This window comes from Salvelinus namaycush, unplaced genomic scaffold (assembly GCF_016432855.1).
Source record: "Salvelinus namaycush isolate Seneca unplaced genomic scaffold, SaNama_1.0 Scaffold148, whole genome shotgun sequence".
Lineage (NCBI taxonomy): Eukaryota > Metazoa > Chordata > Actinopteri > Salmoniformes > Salmonidae > Salvelinus > Salvelinus namaycush.
Genome location: NW_024058208.1, coordinates 296,320 through 315,499, shown reverse-complemented (window position 1 = coordinate 315,499; position 19,180 = coordinate 296,320). Strand labels below are relative to the sequence as shown.

General features: G+C 50.3%; 1 protein-coding gene across 1 annotated transcript in view; it reads right to left on the bottom strand.

The window, feature by feature from the left end:
- LOC120036839 (TBC1 domain family member 15-like) overlaps positions 1 to 19,180 on the bottom strand; it is a 49,829-nt gene that overhangs the window by 9,063 nt on the left and 21,586 nt on the right. The window contains exon 6 of the mRNA XM_038983152.1: positions 7,390 to 7,492. Within this exon, the coding sequence (XP_038839080.1) occupies positions 7,390 to 7,492 (103 nt within the window). The remainder of the gene's footprint in view (positions 1 to 7,389; positions 7,493 to 19,180) is intronic.

Here is a 19,180-nt window from a genome sequence, read left to right as displayed (position 1 = left end):
CCAGGACTGTGTTGACTCAGGAGTAGAGCTGTTAACACGGACTACCTGACATCTATGAAAGGACACTACAGGACCACCATGGTAGTTTTGGTTTTGTTTCATATGTCCCTACACATTGATGACCTCCCATAAGAGTAGAAAGTAGTGTGGTTTGTTTTTAACCATATACTGTGACATCAGCATGGTGCTATACATAGCGGTGCTGTGAGAACAGAGCCCACAGCATACAGCCCCCAGCGGGGCTGTGAGGACAGAGCCCACAGCATACAGCCCCCAGCGGCTGTGAGACAGAGCCCCACGTGGCCGTGAGAACAGAGCCCCAGCCGGTGCCGTGAGAACAGAGCCCCCAGCGGTGCCGCGAGAACAGAGCCCACAGCATACAGCCCCCAGTGGTGGTGTGAGGGCAGAGCCCACAGCATACAGCCCCAAGGTGTGTGAGAACAGAGCCCCAGCGGTGCCTTGAGGAATGAGCAACAGAGCCCCCAGCGATGCCGTGAGAACAGAGCCCCCAGCGGTGGCGAGGCAGGTGTAGGCTAGGGTGTGAGGAGGCAGGTGTAGGCTAGGGTGTGAGGAGGCAGGTGTAGGCTAGGCTGTGAGGAGGCAGGTGTAGGCTAGGGCGTGAGGAGGCAGGTGTAGGCTAGGGCGTGAGGAGGCAGGTGTAGGCTAGGGCGTGAGGAGGCAGGTGTAGGCTAGGGCGTGAGGAGGCAGGTGTAGGCTAGGGCGTGAGGAGGCAGGTGTAGGCTAGGGCGTGAGGAGGCAGGTGTAGGCTAGGGCGTGAGGAGGCAGGTGTAGGCTAGGGCGTGAGGAGGCAGGTGTAGGCTAGGGCGTGAGGAGGCAGGTGTAGGCTAGGGCGTGAGGAGGCAGGTGTAGGCTAGGGCGTGAGGAGGCAGGTGTAGGCTAGGGCGTGAGGAGGCAGGTGTAGGCTAGGGCGTGAGGAGGCAGGTGTAGACTAGGGCGTGAGGAGGCAGGTGTAGGCTAGGGCGTGAGGAGGCAGGTGTAGGCTAGGGCGTGAGGAGGCAGGTGTAGGCTAGGGCGTGAGGAGGCAGGTGTAGGCTAGGGCGTGAGGAGGCAGGTGTAGACTAGGGCGTGAGGAGGCAGGTGTAGGCTAGGGCGTGAGGAGGCAGGTGTAGGCTAGGGCGTGAGGAGGCAGGTGTAGGCTAGGGCGTGAGGAGGCAGGTGTAGGCTAGGGCGTGAGGAGGCAGGTGTAGGCTAGGGCGTGAGGCAGGTGTAGGCTAGGGCGTGAGGCAGGTGTAGGCTAGGGCGTGAGGAGGCAGGTGTAGGCTAGGGCGTGAGGAGGCAGGTGTAGGCTAGGGCGTGAGGAGGCAGGTGTAGGCTAGGGCGTGAGGAGGCAGGTGTAGGCTAGGCTGTGAGGAGGCAGGTGTAGGCTAGGGCGTGAGGAGGCAGGTGTAGGCTAGGCTGTGAGGAGGCAGGTGTAGACTAGGGTGTGAGGAGGCAGGTGTAGACTAGGCTGTGAGGAGGCAGGTGTAGGCTAGGGTGTGAGGAGGCAGGTGTAGGCTAGGCTGTGAGGAGGCAGGTGTAGGCTAGGCTGTGAGGAGGCAGGTGTAGGCTAGGGTGTGAGGAGGCAGGTGTAGGCTAGGGTGTGAGGAGGCAGGTGTAGGCTAGGGTGTGAGGAGGCAGGTGTAGGCTAGGGTGTGAGGGGGCAGGTGTAGGCTAGGGTGTGAGGGGGCAGGTGTAGGCTAGGGTGTGAGGGGGCAGGTGTAGGCTAGGGTGTGAGGGGGCAGGTGTAGGCTAGGGTGTGAGGGGGCAGGTGTAGGCTAGGGTGTGAGGGGGCAGGTGTAGGCTAGGGTGTGAGGGGGCAGGTGTAGGCTAGGGTGTGAGGGGGCAGGTGTAGGCTAGGGTGTGAGGGGGCAGGTGTAGGCTAGGGTGTGAGGGGGCAGGTGTAGGCTAGGGTGTGAGGGGGCAGGTGTAGGCTAGGGTGTGAGGGGGCAGGTGTAGGCTAGGGTGTGAGGGGGCAGGTGTAGGCTAGGGTGTGAGGGGGCAGGTGTAGGCTAGGCTGTGAGGGGGCAGGTGTAGGCTAGGCTGTGAGGGGGCAGGTGTAGGCTAGGGTGTGAGGGGGCAGGTGTAGGCTAGGGTGTGAGGGGGCAGGTGTAGGCTAGGGTGTGAGGGGGCAGGTGTAGGCTAGGGTGTGAGGGGGCAGGTGTAGGCTAGGGTGTGAGGGGGCAGGTGTAGGCTAGGGTGTGAGGAGGCAGGTGTAGGCTAGGGTGTGAGGAGGCAGGTGTAGGCTAGGGTGTGAGGAGGCAGGTGTAGGCTAGGGTGTGAGGAGGCAGGTGTAGGCTAGGGTGTGAGGAGGCAGGTGTAGGCTAGGGTGTGAGGAGGCAGGTGTAGGCTAGGGTGTGAGGAGGCAGGTGTAGGCTAGGGTGTGAGGAGGCAGGTGTAGGCTAGGGTGTGAGGAGGCAGGTGTAGGCTAGGGTGTGAGGAGGCAGGTGTAGGCTAGGGTGTGAGGAGGCAGGTGTAGGCTAGGGTGTGAGGAGGCAGGTGTAGGCTAGGGTGTGAGGAGGCAGGTGTAGGCTAGGGTGTGAGGAGGCAGGTGTAGGCTAGGGTGTGAGGAGGCAGGTGTAGGCTAGGGTGTGAGGAGGCAGGTGTAGGCTAGGGTGTGAGGAGGCAGGTGTAGGCTAGGGTGTGAGGAGGCAGGTGTAGGCTAGGGTGTGAGGAGGCAGGTGTAGGCTAGGGTGTGAGGAGGCAGGTGTAGGCTAGGGTGTGAGGAGGCAGGTGTAGGCTAGGGTGTGAGGAGGCAGGTGTAGGCTAGGGTGTGAGGAGGCAGGTGTAGGCTAGGGTGTGAGGAGGCAGGTGTAGGCTAGGGTGTGAGGAGGCAGGTGTAGGCTAGGGTGTGAGGAGGCAGGTGTAGGCTAGGGTGTGAGGAGGCAGGTGTAGGCTAGGGTGTGAGGAGGCAGGTGTAGGCTAGGGTGTGAGGAGGCAGGTGTAGGCTAGGGTGTGAGGAGGCAGGTGTAGGCTAGGGTGTGAGGAGGCAGGTGTAGGCTAGGGTGTGAGGAGGCAGGTGTAGGCTAGGGTGTGAGGAGGCAGGTGTAGGCTAGGGTGTGAGGAGGCAGGTGTAGGCTAGGGTGTGAGGAGGCAGGTGTAGGCTAGGGTGTGAGGAGGCAGGTGTAGGCTAGGGTGTGAGGAGGCAGGTGTAGGCTAGGGTGTGAGGAGGCAGGTGTAGGCTAGGGTGTGAGGAGGCAGGTGTAGGCTAGGGTGTGAGGAGGCAGGTGTAGGCTAGGGTGTGAGGAGGCAGGTGTAGGCTAGGGTGTGAGGAGGCAGGTGTAGGCTAGGGTGTGAGGAGGCAGGTGTAGGCTAGGGTGTGAGGAGGCAGGTGTAGGCTAGGGTGTGAGGAGGCAGGTGTAGGCTAGGGTGTGAGGAGGCAGGTGTAGGCTAGGGTGTGAGGAGGCAGGTGTAGGCTAGGGTGTGAGGAGGCAGGTGTAGGCTAGGGTGTGAGGAGGCAGGTGTAGGCTAGGGTGTGAGGAGGCAGGTGTAGGCTAGGGTGTGAGGAGGCAGGTGTAGGCTAGGGTGTGAGGAGGCAGGTGTAGGCTAGGGTGTGAGGAGGCAGGTGTAGGCTAGGGTGTGAGGAGGCAGGTGTAGGCTAGGGTGTGAGGAGGCAGGTGTAGGCTAGGGTGTGAGGAGGCAGGTGTAGGCTAGGGTGTGAGGAGGCAGGTGTAGGCTAGGGTGTGAGGAGGCAGGTGTAGGCTAGGGTGTGAGGAGGCAGGTGTAGGCTAGGGTGTGAGGAGGCAGGTGTAGGCTAGGGTGTGAGGAGGCAGGTGTAGGCTAGGGTGTGAGGAGGCAGGTGTAGGCTAGGGTGTGAGGAGGCAGGTGTAGGCTAGGGTGTGAGGAGGCAGGTGTAGGCTAGGGTGTGAGGAGGCAGGTGTAGGCTAGGGTGTGAGGAGGCAGGTGTAGGCTAGGGTGTGAGGAGGCAGGTGTAGGCTAGGGTGTGAGGAGGCAGGTGTAGGCTAGGGTGTGAGGAGGCAGGTGTAGGCTAGGGTGTGAGGAGGCAGGTGTAGGCTAGGGTGTGAGGAGGCAGGTGTAGGCTAGGGTGTGAGGAGGCAGGTGTAGGCTAGGGTGTGAGGAGGCAGGTGTAGGCTAGGGTGTGAGGAGGCAGGTGTAGGCTAGGGTGTGAGGAGGCAGGTGTAGGCTAGGGTGTGAGGAGGCAGGTGTAGGCTAGGGTGTGAGGAGGCAGGTGTAGGCTAGGGTGTGAGGAGGCAGGTGTAGGCTAGGGTGTGAGGAGGCAGGTGTAGGCTAGGGTGTGAGGAGGCAGGTGTAGGCTAGGGTGTGAGGAGGCAGGTGTAGGCTAGGGTGTGAGGAGGCAGGTGTAGGCTAGGGTGTGAGGAGGCAGGTGTAGGCTAGGGTGTGAGGAGGCAGGTGTAGGCTAGGGTGTGAGGAGGCAGGTGTAGGCTAGGGTGTGAGGAGGCAGGTGTAGGCTAGGGTGTGAGGAGGCAGGTGTAGGCTAGGGTGTGAGGAGGCAGGTGTAGGCTAGGGTGTGAGGAGGCAGGTGTAGGCTAGGGTGTGAGGAGGCAGGTGTAGGCTAGGGTGTGAGGAGGCAGGTGTAGGCTAGGGTGTGAGGAGGCAGGTGTAGGCTAGGGTGTGAGGAGGCAGGTGTAGGCTAGGGTGTGAGGAGGCAGGTGTAGGCTAGGGTGTGAGGAGGCAGGTGTAGGCTAGGGTGTGAGGAGGCAGGTGTAGGCTAGGGTGTGAGGAGGCAGGTGTAGGCTAGGGTGTGAGGAGGCAGGTGTAGGCTAGGGTGTGAGGAGGCAGGTGTAGGCTAGGGTGTGAGGAGGCAGGTGTAGGCTAGGGTGTGAGGAGGCAGGTGTAGGCTAGGGTGTGAGGAGGCAGGTGTAGGCTAGGGTGTGAGGAGGCAGGTGTAGGCTAGGGTGTGAGGAGGCAGGTGTAGGCTAGGGTGTGAGGAGGCAGGTGTAGGCTAGGGTGTGAGGAGGCAGGTGTAGGCTAGGGTGTGAGGAGGCAGGTGTAGGCTAGGGTGTGAGGAGGCAGGTGTAGGCTAGGGTGTGAGGAGGCAGGTGTAGGCTAGGGTGTGAGGAGGCAGGTGTAGGCTAGGGTGTGAGGAGGCAGGTGTAGGCTAGGGTGTGAGGAGGCAGGTGTAGGCTAGGGTGTGAGGAGGCAGGTGTAGGCTAGGGTGTGAGGAGGCAGGTGTAGGCTAGGGTGTGAGGAGGCAGGTGTAGGCTAGGGTGTGAGGAGGCAGGTGTAGGCTAGGGTGTGAGGAGGCAGGTGTAGGCTAGGGTGTGAGGAGGCAGGTGTAGGCTAGGGTGTGAGGAGGCAGGTGTAGGCTAGGGTGTGAGGAGGCAGGTGTAGGCTAGGGTGTGAGGAGGCAGGTGTAGGCTAGGGTGTGAGGAGGCAGGTGTAGGCTAGGGTGTGAGGAGGCAGGTGTAGGCTAGGGTGTGAGGAGGCAGGTGTAGGCTAGGGTGTGAGGAGGCAGGTGTAGGCTAGGGTGTGAGGAGGCAGGTGTAGGCTAGGGTGTGAGGAGGCAGGTGTAGGCTAGGGTGTGAGGAGGCAGGTGTAGGCTAGGGTGTGAGGAGGCAGGTGTAGGCTAGGGTGTGAGGAGGCAGGTGTAGGCTAGGCTGTGAGGAGGCAGGTGTAGGCTAGGCTGTGAGGAGGCAGGTGTAGGCTAGGCTGTGAGGAGGCAGGTGTAGGCTAGGCTGTGAGGAGGCAGGTGTAGGCTAGGCTGTGAGGAGGCAGGTGTAGGCTAGGCTGTGAGGAGGCAGGTGTAGGCTAGGGTGTGAGGAGGCAGGTGTAGGCTAGGGTGTGAGGAGGCAGGTGTAGGCTAGGGTGTGAGGAGGCAGGTGTAGGCTAGGGTGTGAGGAGGCAGGTGTAGGCTAGGGTGTGAGGAGGCAGGTGTAGGCTAGGGTGTGAGGAGGCAGGTGTAGGCTAGGGTGTGAGGAGGCAGGTGTAGGCTAGGGTGTGAGGAGGCAGGTGTAGGCTAGGGTGTGAGGAGGCAGGTGTAGGCTAGGGTGTGAGGAGGCAGGTGTAGGCTAGGGTGTGAGGAGGCAGGTGTAGGCTAGGGTGTGAGGAGGCAGGTGTAGGCTAGGGTGTGAGGAGGCAGGTGTAGACTAGGCTGTGAGGAGGCAGGTGTAGACTAGGCTGTGAGGAGGCAGGTGTAGACTAGGCTGTGAGGAGGCAGGTGTAGACTAGGCTGTGAGGAGGCAGGTGTAGACTAGGCTGTGAGGAGGCAGGTGTAGACTAGGGTGTGAGGAGGCAGGTGTAGACTAGGGTGTGAGGAGGCAGGTGTAGGCTAGGGTGTGAGGAGGCAAGTGTAGGCTAGGGTGTGAGGAGGCAGGTGTAGACTAGGGTGTGAGGAGGCAGGTGTAGGCTAGGGTGTGAGGAGGCAGGTGTAGGCTAGGGTGTGAGGAGGCAGGTGTAGGCTAGGGTGTGAGGAGGTAGGTGTAGGCTAGGGTGTGAGGAGGCAGGTGTAGGCTAGGGTGTGAGGAGGCAGGTGTAGACTAGGGTGTGAGGAGGCAGGTGTAGACTAGGGTGTGAGGAGGCAGGTGTAGACTAGGCAGGTGTAGACTAGGCTGTGAGGAGGCAGGTGTAGACTAGGCTGTGAGGAGGCAGGTGTAGACTAGGCTGTGAGGAGGCAGGTGTAGACTAGGCTGTGAGGAGGCAGGTGTAGACTAGGGTGTGAGGAGGCAGGTGTAGACTAGGGTGTGAGGAGGCAGGTGTAGGCTAGGGTGTGAGGAGGCAAGTGTAGGCTAGGGTGTGAGGAGGCAGGTGTAGACTAGGGTGTGAGGAGGCAGGTGTAGGCTAGGGTGTGAGGAGGCAGGTGTAGGCTAGGGTGTGAGGAGGCAGGTGTAGGCTAGGGTGTGAGGAGGTAGGTGTAGGCTAGGGTGTGAGGAGGCAGGTGTAGGCTAGGGTGTGAGGAGGCAGGTGTAGACTAGGGTGTGAGGAGGCAGGTGTAGACTAGGGTGTGAGGAGGCAGGTGTAGACTAGGCAGGTGTAGACTAGGCTGTGAGGAGGCAGGTGTAGACTAGGCTGTGAGGAGGCAGGTGTAGGCTAGGGTGTGAGGAGGCAGGTGTAGACTAGGGTGTGAGGAGGCAGGTGTAGACTAGGGTGTGAGGAGGCAGGTGTAGACTAGGGTGTGAGGAGGCAGGTGTAGACTAGGGTGTGAGGAGGCAGGTGTAGACTAGGGTGTGAGGAGGCAGGTGTAGACTAGGGTGTGAGGAGGCAGGTGTAGACTAGGGTGTGAGGAGGCAGGTGTAGGCTAGGGTGTGAGGAGGCAGGTGTAGGCTAGGGTGTGAGGAGGCAGGTGTAGACTAGGGTGTGAGGAGGCAGGTGTAGGCTAGGGTGTGAGGAGGCAGGTGTAGACTAGGGTGTGAGGAGGCAGGTGTACCCTAGGGTGTGAGGAGGCAGGTGTAGACTAGGGTGTGCAGGTTGTACCGTAATAAGTCCGAAGGTGGCATCATCTAGCAGGTTCTCAAAGGACTGGGACATAGCTCTGCTGTGGGGGCTGACCTGGAGGAGGGAGGCATCTGTGGTAGACCTAATGGGGAGGACAGAAAGAGAGAAATTAGAATTAGTGAGATATGACAGAGAATAGAGGAGGAAAGTTAAATCCTCAGAGTGTCTGTATCATGGACTCATCATGAGACGAGTCTGGAAGAGAAGCTCCAGGAGTCGGTGGTTTCAGGGGCGCAACTTTGGTTTTAGAAGTGGGGGGGGTGGGGTGACATAATTATTTTTCCACTCCAAACAGCCTACCCGACCGCTCGGAGGCATCCGCACGGTCCTAAAGCACACTTTTGCTTCTTTTTGTATCACATTCCAAATGATAAAATCCCACGCCCCCAGTGAAAGTTGGGTCTCTGGTCTCAGGGAACAAGCGTGTCTGGAAGAGAAGCTCAGAGAGTCTCTGGTCTCAGGGAACAAGCTTGTCTGGAAGAGAAGCTCAGAGAGTCTCTGGTCTCAGGGAACAAGCGTGTCCAGTATTGGATTCTGCCACTACAGAATCCAATATTGTGACAACTACTTAACAGTCCTTCACTAAGCTGTACTCAGATCTACCCTGTAGACTACTACAGAAGCCCATAACAGTCCTTCACTAAGCTGTACTCAGATCTACCCTGTAGACTACTACAGAAGCCCTTCACTAAGCTGTACTCAGATCCACCCTGTAGACTACTACAGAAGTCCATAACAGTCCTTCACTAAGCTGTACTCAGATCCACCCTGTAGACTACTACAGAAGCCCTTCACTAAGCTGTACTCAGATCCACCCTGTAGACTACTACAGAAGCCCATAACAGTCCTTCACTAAGCTGTACTCAGATCCACCCTGTAGACTACTACAGAAGCCCATCACTAAGCTGTACTCAGATCCACCATGTAGACTACTACAGAAGCCCATAACAGTCCTTCACTAAGCTGTACTCAGATCCACCCTGTAGACTACTACAGAAGCCCTTCACTAAGCTGTACTCAGATCCACCCTGTAGACTACTACAGAAGCCCATCACTAAGCTGTACTCAGATCCACCCTGTAGACTACTACAGAAGTCCTTCACTAAGCTGTACTCAGATCCACCCTGTAGACTACTACAGAAGTCCTTCACTAAGCTGTACTCAGATCCACCCTGTAGACTACTACAGAAGCCCTTCACTAAGCTGTACTCAGATCCACCCTGTAGACTACTACAGAAGTCCTTCACTAAGCTGTACTCAGATCCACCCTGTAGACTACTACAGAAGCCCATCACTAAGCTGTACTCAGATCCACCCTGTATACTACTACAGAAGTCCTTCACTAAGCTGTACTCAGATCCACCCTGTAGACTACTACAGAAGCCCTTCACTAAGCTGTACTCAGATCCACCCTGTAGACTACTACAGAAGCCCTTCACTAAGCTGTACTCAGATCCACCCTGTAGACTACTACAGAAGCCCTTCACTAAGCTGTACTCAGATCCACCCTGTAGACTACTACAGAAGTCCTTCACTAAGCTGTACTCAGATCCACCCTGTAGACTACTACAGAAGTCCTTCACTAAGCTGTACTCAGATCCACCCTGTAGACTACTACAGAAGTCCTTCACTAAGCTGTACTCAGATCCACCCTGTAGACTACTACAGAAGCCCTTCACTAAGCTGTACTCAGATCCACCCTGTAGACTACTACAGAAGCCCTTCACTAAGCTGTACTCAGATCTACCCTGTAGACTACTACAGAAGTCCTTCACTAAGCTGTACTCAGATCCACCCTGTAGACTACTACAGAAGCCCTTCACTAAGCTGTACTCAGATCCACCCTGTAGACTACTACAGAAGTCCTTCACTAAGCTGTACTCAGATCCACCCTGTAGACTACTACAGAAGCCCTTCACTAAGCTGTACTCAGATCCACCCTGTAGACTACTACAGAAGCCCTTCACTAAGCTGTACTCAGATCCACCCTGTAGACTACTACAGAAGTCCTTCACTAAGCTGTACTCAGATCCACCCTGTAGACTACTACAGAAGTCCTTCACTAAGCTGTACTCCGATCCACCCTGTAGACTACTACAGTAGCCCTTCACTAAGCTGTACTCAGATCCACCCTGTAGACTACTACAGAAGTCCTTCACTAAGCTGTACTCAGATCCACCCTGTAGACTACTACAGAAGCCCATCACTAAGCTGTACTCAGATCCACCCTGTAGACTACTACAGAAGTCCTTCACTAAGCTGTACTCAGATCCACCCTGTAGACTACTACAGAAGCCCTTCACTAAGCTGTACTCAGATCCACCCTGTAGACTACTACAGAAGCCCATAACAGTCCTTCACTAAGCTGTACTCAGATCCACCCTGTAGACTACTACAGAAGCCCTTCACTAAGCTGTACTCAGATCCACCCTGTAGACTACTACAGAAGTCCTTCACTAAGCTGTACTCAGATCCACCCTGTAGACTACTACAGAAGCCCTTCACTAAGCTGTACTCAGATCCACCCTGTAGACTACTACAGAAGCCCTTCACTAAGCTGTACTCAGATCCACCCTGTATACTACTACAGAAGTCCTTCACTAAGCTGTACTCAGATCCACCCTGTAGACTACTACAGAAGTCCTTCACTAAGCTGTACTCAGATCCACCCTGTAGACTACTACAGAAGCCCTTCACTAAGCTGTACTCAGATCCACCCTGTAGACTACTACAGAAGTCCTTCACTAAGCTGTACTCAGATCCACCCTGTAGACTACTACAGAAGCCCATCACTAAGCTGTACTCAGATCCACCCTGTATACTACTACAGAAGTCCTTCACTAAGCTGTACTCAGATCCACCCTGTAGACTACTACAGAAGCCCTTCACTAAGCTGTACTCAGATCCACCCTGTAGACTACTACAGAAGCCCATAACAGTCCTTCACTAAGCTGTACTCAGATCCACCCTGTAGACTACTACAGAAGCCCATCACTAAGCTGTACTCAGATCCACCATGTAGACTACTACAGAAGCCCATAACAGTCCTTCACTAAGCTGTACTCAGATCCACCCTGTAGACTACTACAGAAGCCCTTCACTAAGCTGTACTCAGATCCACCCTGTAGACTACTACAAGTCACAGAACTTAGCTGTGTGTTGTTAATGTCTGGCTGATGTGTGGAGTAACAGCAGAGTTGACTAGAAGACTACTTCTAGTGCTAACAGCCCCACAGCCAATGGCTGTCTCTCAAATGGCACCCTATTCCCTTTATAGTCCACAGGGCTCTGGTCAAAAGTAGTGCACTAAATAGGAAACAGGCTGCCATTTGGGACGTGGGGAGAGTCTTTTCTATGGTTAAGATGATACCAACTAGGACTTGTTCCTCCATGAATTATTGAAGAGCTCCATTGATTTTTCATGGAAATTGAATAGTGACTCTTAACAGACTAAACATGTAACAGGTAAAAAAACACCAGGTCTGACAATGGTTGCTTCACATCGGGGCGTAGCATGGGGAAACACTGTCTGCTTAGTTCAGTAACATCCCTGTACTATAGTAGGTAGGCTCAGTGACTAGTGTTATGCATATCATATACAGTGGGTTCAGACAGGGGCTGCGTCCCAAATGTAGGGCCCTACAAAGATCTGCGTTGTGGACAACGGGATCACGGAATCCAAACATTAAAACAGAATTCAACAATATTAAAACATTTAACTATCGAAGCTAGTAGGACATCACCTACAATGTATTGAAGCTAGTAGGACATCACCTACAATGTATTGAAGCTAGTAGGACATCACCTACAATGTATTGAAGCTAGTAGGACATCACCTACAATGTATTGAAGCTAGTAGGACATCACCTAAATGTGTTGAAGCTAGTAGGACATCACCTAAATGTGTTGAAGTTAGTAGGACATCACCTAAATGTATTGAAGTTAGTAGGACATCACCTAAATGTATTGAAGCTAGTAGGACATCACCTAAATGTATTGAAGCTAGTAGGACATCACCTAAATGCATTGAAGCTAGCAGGACATCACCTAAATGCATTGAAGCTAGTAGGACATCACCTAAATGCATTGAAGCTAGTAGGACATCACCTAAATGTATTGAAGCTAATAGGACATCACCTAAATGTATTGAAGCTAATAGGACATCACCTAAATGTATTGAAGCTAGTAGGACATCACCTAAATGCATTGAAGCTAGTAGGACATCACCTAAATGCATTGAAGCTAGTAGGACATCACCTAAATGCATTGAAGCTAGTAGGACATCACCTAAATGCATTGAAGCTAGTAGGACATCACCTAAATGCATTGAAGCTAGTAGGACATCACCTAAATGCATTGAAGCTAGTAGGACATCACCTACAATGCGTTGAAGCTAGTAGGACATCACCTACAATGCATTGAAGCTAGTAGGACATCAGCTACAATGTGTTGAAGCTAGTAGGACATCAGCTACAATGTGTTGAAGCTAGTAGGACATCACCTACAATGCATTGAAGCTAGTAGGACATCACCTACAATGAGTTGAAGCTAGTAGGACATCACCTACAATGTGTTGAAGCTAGTAGGACATCACCTACAATGCATTGAAGCTAGTAGGACATCACCTACAATGAGTTGAAGCTAGTAGGACATCAGCTACAATGTGTTGAACTTCTAGAAAATTCCATAATCTTCCCAAAATGATCATAAAACATGAACAAGATAAGTCAGTGATGAATAAATTCCTTCAACTTCCTGAAGAGGCCAGGTCACAGGAACGCCCCTGTCTGTGTGTGCCCGTTTGTCTACCACTTTCTGTAGCCGTTAGCAATGATGCTAATGAAAAATAAACAAATATAAAAAAAACGCCATCTGGCAAAATGGTAGCCTATTCCCTTTATAGTGCACTTCTTGAAAAAGAGGTACACTATATAGGGAATAGGGTCACATTTGTGACAGTAGTGTGATGCAGAGTTAATTAGCCTGTTTGAATAGTCCTGCAACCCCAGAAAACCAACAACACAGTTGTTAAGGCGTGCAACTCATTAAAAACCTCTGCCAGCTGTAATATACTCTGTGATTTTAATATTCAGAGTTATTTCAAATAAACATCAACTGTGCTCAGTTTGGCTCATTAAAAGCAGAGGAGAGAGTGAGGCTCCATCCCAAACGACAACCCCGTTCCCTAAAAAGTACTTTAGAAAGTAGTGCACTTCATAGGGAATAAGGTGCCACTTATAGGGGTATAACGGGTGGCCTATTTTCACTCCGGCCAGGAGAGAAAATGAGGACAGAGACAGGTGGGTCGAGGATTACACAGTGAAGAACAATAGGAGGGTCATTCTGTAACTCCTCCAGACTCCTGGTGCCAATTCAGTGACATGGAAACATTCCTAATTGATATTTGGGAAAAAGGTTGATTACAAATGAAAGCTGAATGTAATGGCCTTTTATCTGTGGATGAGTATTCCTATACTAGGATGGAAGCAAATAAGTAATTATAACTTCATAACAAATCATGCAAATAATTATGTACATTTAACAGGTATATGTTAATGTATTGAGCAACGATTATGCATTTTTGTTGTTGTCATTAAGTTAATTTACGAAAATCGCTATTTAACAAGCTATCCGACTAGCTCACATTAGCCAGCTAGCTATACATTTATCTTGCTATATATGGAAGGTTGACATTTGAATGAATTGTCATTTGTGTTGTTTGAAAGGCCCAGCGTGGTTCAAATTCAGTGTTTTATATCGTACAACTGATGTGTTTTATATCATATTGTACAAGAGCTGATGAAACTAACACTGTAAAAGAATGAAAACATTTTATCAGTTTTATTTCCTGATAGTTTCTCGTTGAAAACAACCTATATACACAGGACCTTCTAATCAGCAGGTTGGCATGGGCGGGAGTCTCGGCTTTCCATGGTGACATCACAATGCAGTAAATTGGTTAATAGACCAATAACAAAAAGAGTTCCAAACCTCTCTGCCAATAAAAGCTAGTTATGTTTTCCCCTCCTCACTTAGATCCCTCCCAGGGAATTCTTGCCTGAGAAATTGTATTTTTGTCCATTTTAAAATGGAAAATTATTATAGTATGGTACTTCCATAAACCAGCAAACCAAGCGGTCATCTTGTGAACCAGTGGATGTAAAAGAATCTAGCTAAAGCATTTACTACAAATTAAATGAACAATGTTGTAAGCTTGCCTTGCTGTTCTTTAAAACATGTTTGACACTATTTGACACAGAGGTGAAATACCTGCTATATGCTGATGACTTGGTACTTCTATCACCAACCAAAGAAGGTCTTCAACAGAACATTAATATTCTAGAGCAATATTGCCATAATTGGGGCCTGGCAGTAAATTTCCCAAAAACTAAAATCATGATTTTGCAAAAACAAAACAGATGTCAGAAACACAAATATAAATTCACCCTGAACAACACCATCATTGAACACACAAAAAATTACACCTACCTTGGTCTGACCATATCTGCATCGGGAAACTTTAATAGGGCAGTGAATGCACTCAAAGAAACAGCCCGCAGAGCATTGTATGCAATAAAAATGAAATTATTCAAAATCAACATCCCATTTAGAATTTGGACCAAAATATTTGACAGTGTAATCCTACCAATAGCTCTTTACGGAAGTGAGGTTTGGGGGCCACTCAATAAACTGGACTTTAAAATGTGGGACAAACATCCAATTGAAGACCTACATGCAGAATTCTGTCGGAAAATCCTACAAGTCCAGAGAAATACACCAACTAATGCATGTAGGGCAGAATTGGGCCGCTTTCCAGTAATAATGAAAATACAGAAAAGATCATTAAAATTTTGGCTACATCTAAATTCAAGTCCAAATTCGAGTCTGCAATTTAAAGCACTTCAAACCCAAGAGCTGAGCCCAGAAACAAGCCCTCTGTCAGCTGGTGTTGGACCTCACCAACCAAGCTGACACCAGCACTGCTTCAAAAGAAAGAATTCCAATAAACAAAATCATGAACCAATCAAAGGACTCATATATACAACAATGGAAAAACAAAACAAAATCCAAAAGCCGACTAAATTGCTATCTGACCCTAAACAGAGAATATGAATTGGCTGAATATCTCTACTCTGTCAGAGATACGAAGCAGAGACAGATCCTTACCAAGTACAGGCTGAGTGACCACAGATAAATATTCCTCACCAAGAGATTCATTATTCACAGAAATGACTACATTTATTCCAAATTTTAACTTATTAAACCCAGAGGAAAAACTAAAAACACTCATGGGCGAAGGAGCAATGGCTCCTCTTGCAGCCAAATATGTATTTGCCTGCCATAGCCTGAGGGACACTGAATAATAACATCTGCATAGTAAGCAGTAACGTACTTATTATTACTATTATTGTTATTACTATTATTATTGTTGTTTATCATTCCAAGTAGTAATGGTATGGGTGGTAATGGTAATGATAGCAGTTTAGTGATGGAGGTGGTGGTAGTAGTGGTAATGATGATAGTAGTTGTAGTACCAATGTAATGGTGAAGACGACCGTTATTTAGTTATAAGTTAGTTATAGTTTCATTTTTTTTTATTACATCACATTCGATTATTGACTTACCATTTTATTGTTACTATTTTTATATTTAATTTTGTATTATTATTTACTGCCAGTCTATATTATTATTTGTCATTGTTTATAATTTTATTACAATGTATATTGTATATATTGTTGCTTTGGCAATATTGACACAATGTTTCTCATGCCAATAAAGCAGCTTGAATTTGAATGTTTCAAAGTCAAACATTGTTCTTTATTGTAGTAAAGTTAGAGATTGAAGATGTTTGTAACGTAGCTAACTATTTTCTATCTTATTGTGTAGTGGATGATGAAAAGATAAACATGCCTATGGAGCTGTGTGGCCCATCTGTATGGACCCTAAAACGTTTGGTATAAATAATAGTTCAGAACACTGGTTTTGATTGCTCCAACTGGTAAATCATTAATCCCATAGAAATTGCAGAAAATTACAGAGTGAAGGAAATGCGACTGTCAAACTGCTATTATGAAATGAAAGTCCTGCTTCAGTACCACTCCACATTGAACCACAGCCAGAGGACAGCTACATTACCACTCCACATTGAACCAGACAGAGGACAGCTACATTACCACTCCACATTGAACCACAGCCAGAGGATGACTACATTACCACTCCACATTGAACCACAGCCAGAGGATGACTACATTACCACTCCACATTGAACCACAGCCAGAGGACAGCTACATTACCACTCCACATTGAACCGCAGCCAGAGGACAGCTACATTACCACTCCACATTGAACCACAGCCAGAGGACAGCTACATTACCACTCCACATTGAACCACAGCCAGAGGACAGCTACATTACCACTCCACATTGAACCGCAGCCAGAGGACAGCTACATTACCACTCCACATTGAACCACAGCCAGAGGACAGCGACATTACTACTCCACATTGAACCACAGCCAGAGGACAGCTACATTACTACTCCACATTGAACCACAGCAACAGTACCACTCCATATTGAACCACAGCCAGAGGATGACTACATTACTACTCCACATTGAACCACAGCAACAGTACCACTCCACATTGAACCACAGCCAGAGGACAGCTACATTACCACTCCACACTGAACCACAGCCAGAGGACAGCTACATTACCACTCCACATTGAACCACAGCCAGAGGACAGCTACATTACTACTCCACATTGAACCACAGCAACAGTACCACTCCACATTGGACCACAGCCAGAGGCCAGCTACATTACCACTCCACATTGAACCACAGCCAGAGGACAGCTACATTACCACTCCACATTGAACCACAGCCAGAGGACAGCTACATTACCACTCCACATTGAACCACAGCCAGAGGACAGCTACATTACCACTCCACATTGAACCACAGCCAGAGGACAGCTACATTACTACTCCACATTGAACCACAGCAACAGTACCACTCCACATTGGACCACAGCCAGAGGACAGCTACATTACCACTCCACATTGAACCACAGCCAGAGGACAGCTACATTACCACTCCACATTGAACCACAGCCAGAGGACAGCTACATTACTACCCCACATTGAACCACAGCCAGAGGATGACTACATTACTACCTCACATTGAACCACAGCAACAGTACCACTCTACATTGAACCACAGCCAGAGGACAGCTACATTACCACTCCACATTGAACCACAGCCAGAGGACAGCTACATTACTACTCCACATTGAACCACAGCAACAGTACCACTCCACATTGGACCACAGCCAGAGGACAGCTACATTACCACTCCACATTGACCCACAGCCAGAGGATGACTACATTACCACTCCACATTGACCCACAGCCAGAGGACAGCTACATTACCACTCCACATTGAACCACAGCCAGAGGACGGCTACATTACTACTCCACATTGAACCACAGCCAGAGGACAGCTACATTACTACTCCACATTGAACCACAGCAACAGTACCACTCCATATTGAACCACAGCCAGAGGATGACTACATTACTACTCCACATTGAACCACAGCAACAGTACCACTCCATATTGAACCACAGCCAGAGGATGACTACATTACCACTCCACATTGAACCACAGCCAGGGAATGCGTACATTACAGGCACATCGTTGTTTTGCGGTTCTCATTTGTTTCTCATATGGTAAGTATGTGTTGTTGCATGAGAACTACAGTATGAGGAAAGCCATTACTGCCGTCAGTACTGGCATTGAGAAAAACACAAGTCTCGTCTTCAATGAACTGCGAGGTAAGCAATCCTGTGGCGGCTTCTGCTGTGCATGAGTGATGTCCCATTCCATAGGGCTATTTATCTCTCACTACGACTAAACGCTCCGTCTGAGGGACACTCCCCCACCGAGGGGAGGGCTAAGAGGGGTTATTGGAATTGAGAGTCTCTCTCTCTCTCTCGCCCCCCCCCCCCCAATTGGTCCTAAGAGACCAGTAGACTAGTCTGACACAGCAGGTGGAAGGTAAGAAAAGGTCACACACCAACACAATGTTGCCACACACACAGAACACACTGCAACTCACAGCCCACAGCATTAGCATAGAAATGGTGTTGAAACACACCGGTTAAAACCGTCCCATTGAAGGGGAGAGAAGCCTTTAACAGCCCATCACAGCACGGCAGCATCTAGGAAGGAATAAACTACAATAGCAGCTCCCCACATGCAAATAAATCACACAGCCTTCGTCCCAAATGGCACCCTATCCCATATATAGAGCACTAACTCCTACCAGAGCCCCTCTATATAGGGGATAGTGTGGTGTTTGGGACACAGACACGGTGTGAAGACGGTTATTATTGTTACTAGAGAGGGGAAACCGCTGCTACAGGCCACTGAGAAACTGTCTAACAAAACACCTGATAGATGAACAGACAGTTGTGTGATTCTGTTGGACACATACAGGGCTGAGACTGGGCTATGTCCCAAATGGCACACTATTCCCTGTTACCTGCACTACATTAGACTAGAGCCCTATTCCCTGTTACCTGCACTACATTAGACCAGAGCCCTATTCCCTGTTACCTGCACTACATTAGACCAGAGCCATATTCCCTGTTACCTGCACTACATTAGACCAGAGCCCTATTCCCTGTTACCTGCACTACATTAGACCAGAGCCCTATTCCCTGTTACCTGCACTACATTAGACCAGAGCCCTATTCCCTGTTACCTGCACTACATTAGACCAGAGCCCTATTCCCTGTTTACTGCACTACATTAGACCAGAGCCCTATTCCCTGTTACCTGCACTACATTAGACCAGAGCCCTATTCCCTGTTACCTGTACTACATTAGACCAGAGCCATATTCCCTGTACTACATTAGACCAGAGCCCTATTCCCTGTTTACTGCACTACATTAGACCAGAGCCCTATTCCCTGTTACCTGTACTACATTAGACCAGAGCCATATTCCCTGTACTACATTAGACCAGAGCCCTATTCCCTGTTACCTGCACTACATTAGACCAGAGCCCTATTCCCTGTTACCTGCACTACATTAGACCAGAGCCCTATTCCCTGTTTACTGCACTACATTAGACCAGAGCCCTATTCCCTGTTTACTGCACTACATTAGACCAGAGCCCTATTCCCTGTTACCTGCACTACATTAGACCAGAGCCCTATTCCCTGTTACCTGTACTACATTAGACCCGTGCCATATTCCCTGTACTACATTAGACCAGAGCCCTATTCCCTGTTTACTGCACTACATTAGACCAGAGCCCTATTCCCTGTTACCTGTACTACATTAGACCAGAGCCATATTCCCTGTACTACATTAGACCAGAGCCCTATTCCCTGTTACCTGCACTACATTAGACCAGAGCCCTATTCCCTGTTACCTGCACTACATTAGACCAGAGCCCTATTCCCTGTTTACTGCACTACATTAGACCAGAGCCCTATTCCCTGTTACCTGCACTACATTAGACCAGAGCCCTATTCCCTGTTACCTGCACTACATTAGACCAGAGCCCTATTCCCTGTTACCTGCACTACATTAGACCAGAGCCCTATTCCCTGTTCACTACATTAGACCAGAGCCCTATTCCCTGTTACCTGCACTACATTAGACTAGAGCCCTATTCCCTGTTTACTGCACTACATTAGACCAGAGCCCTATTCCCTGTTACCTGCACTACATTAGACCAGAGCCCTATTCCCTGTTACCT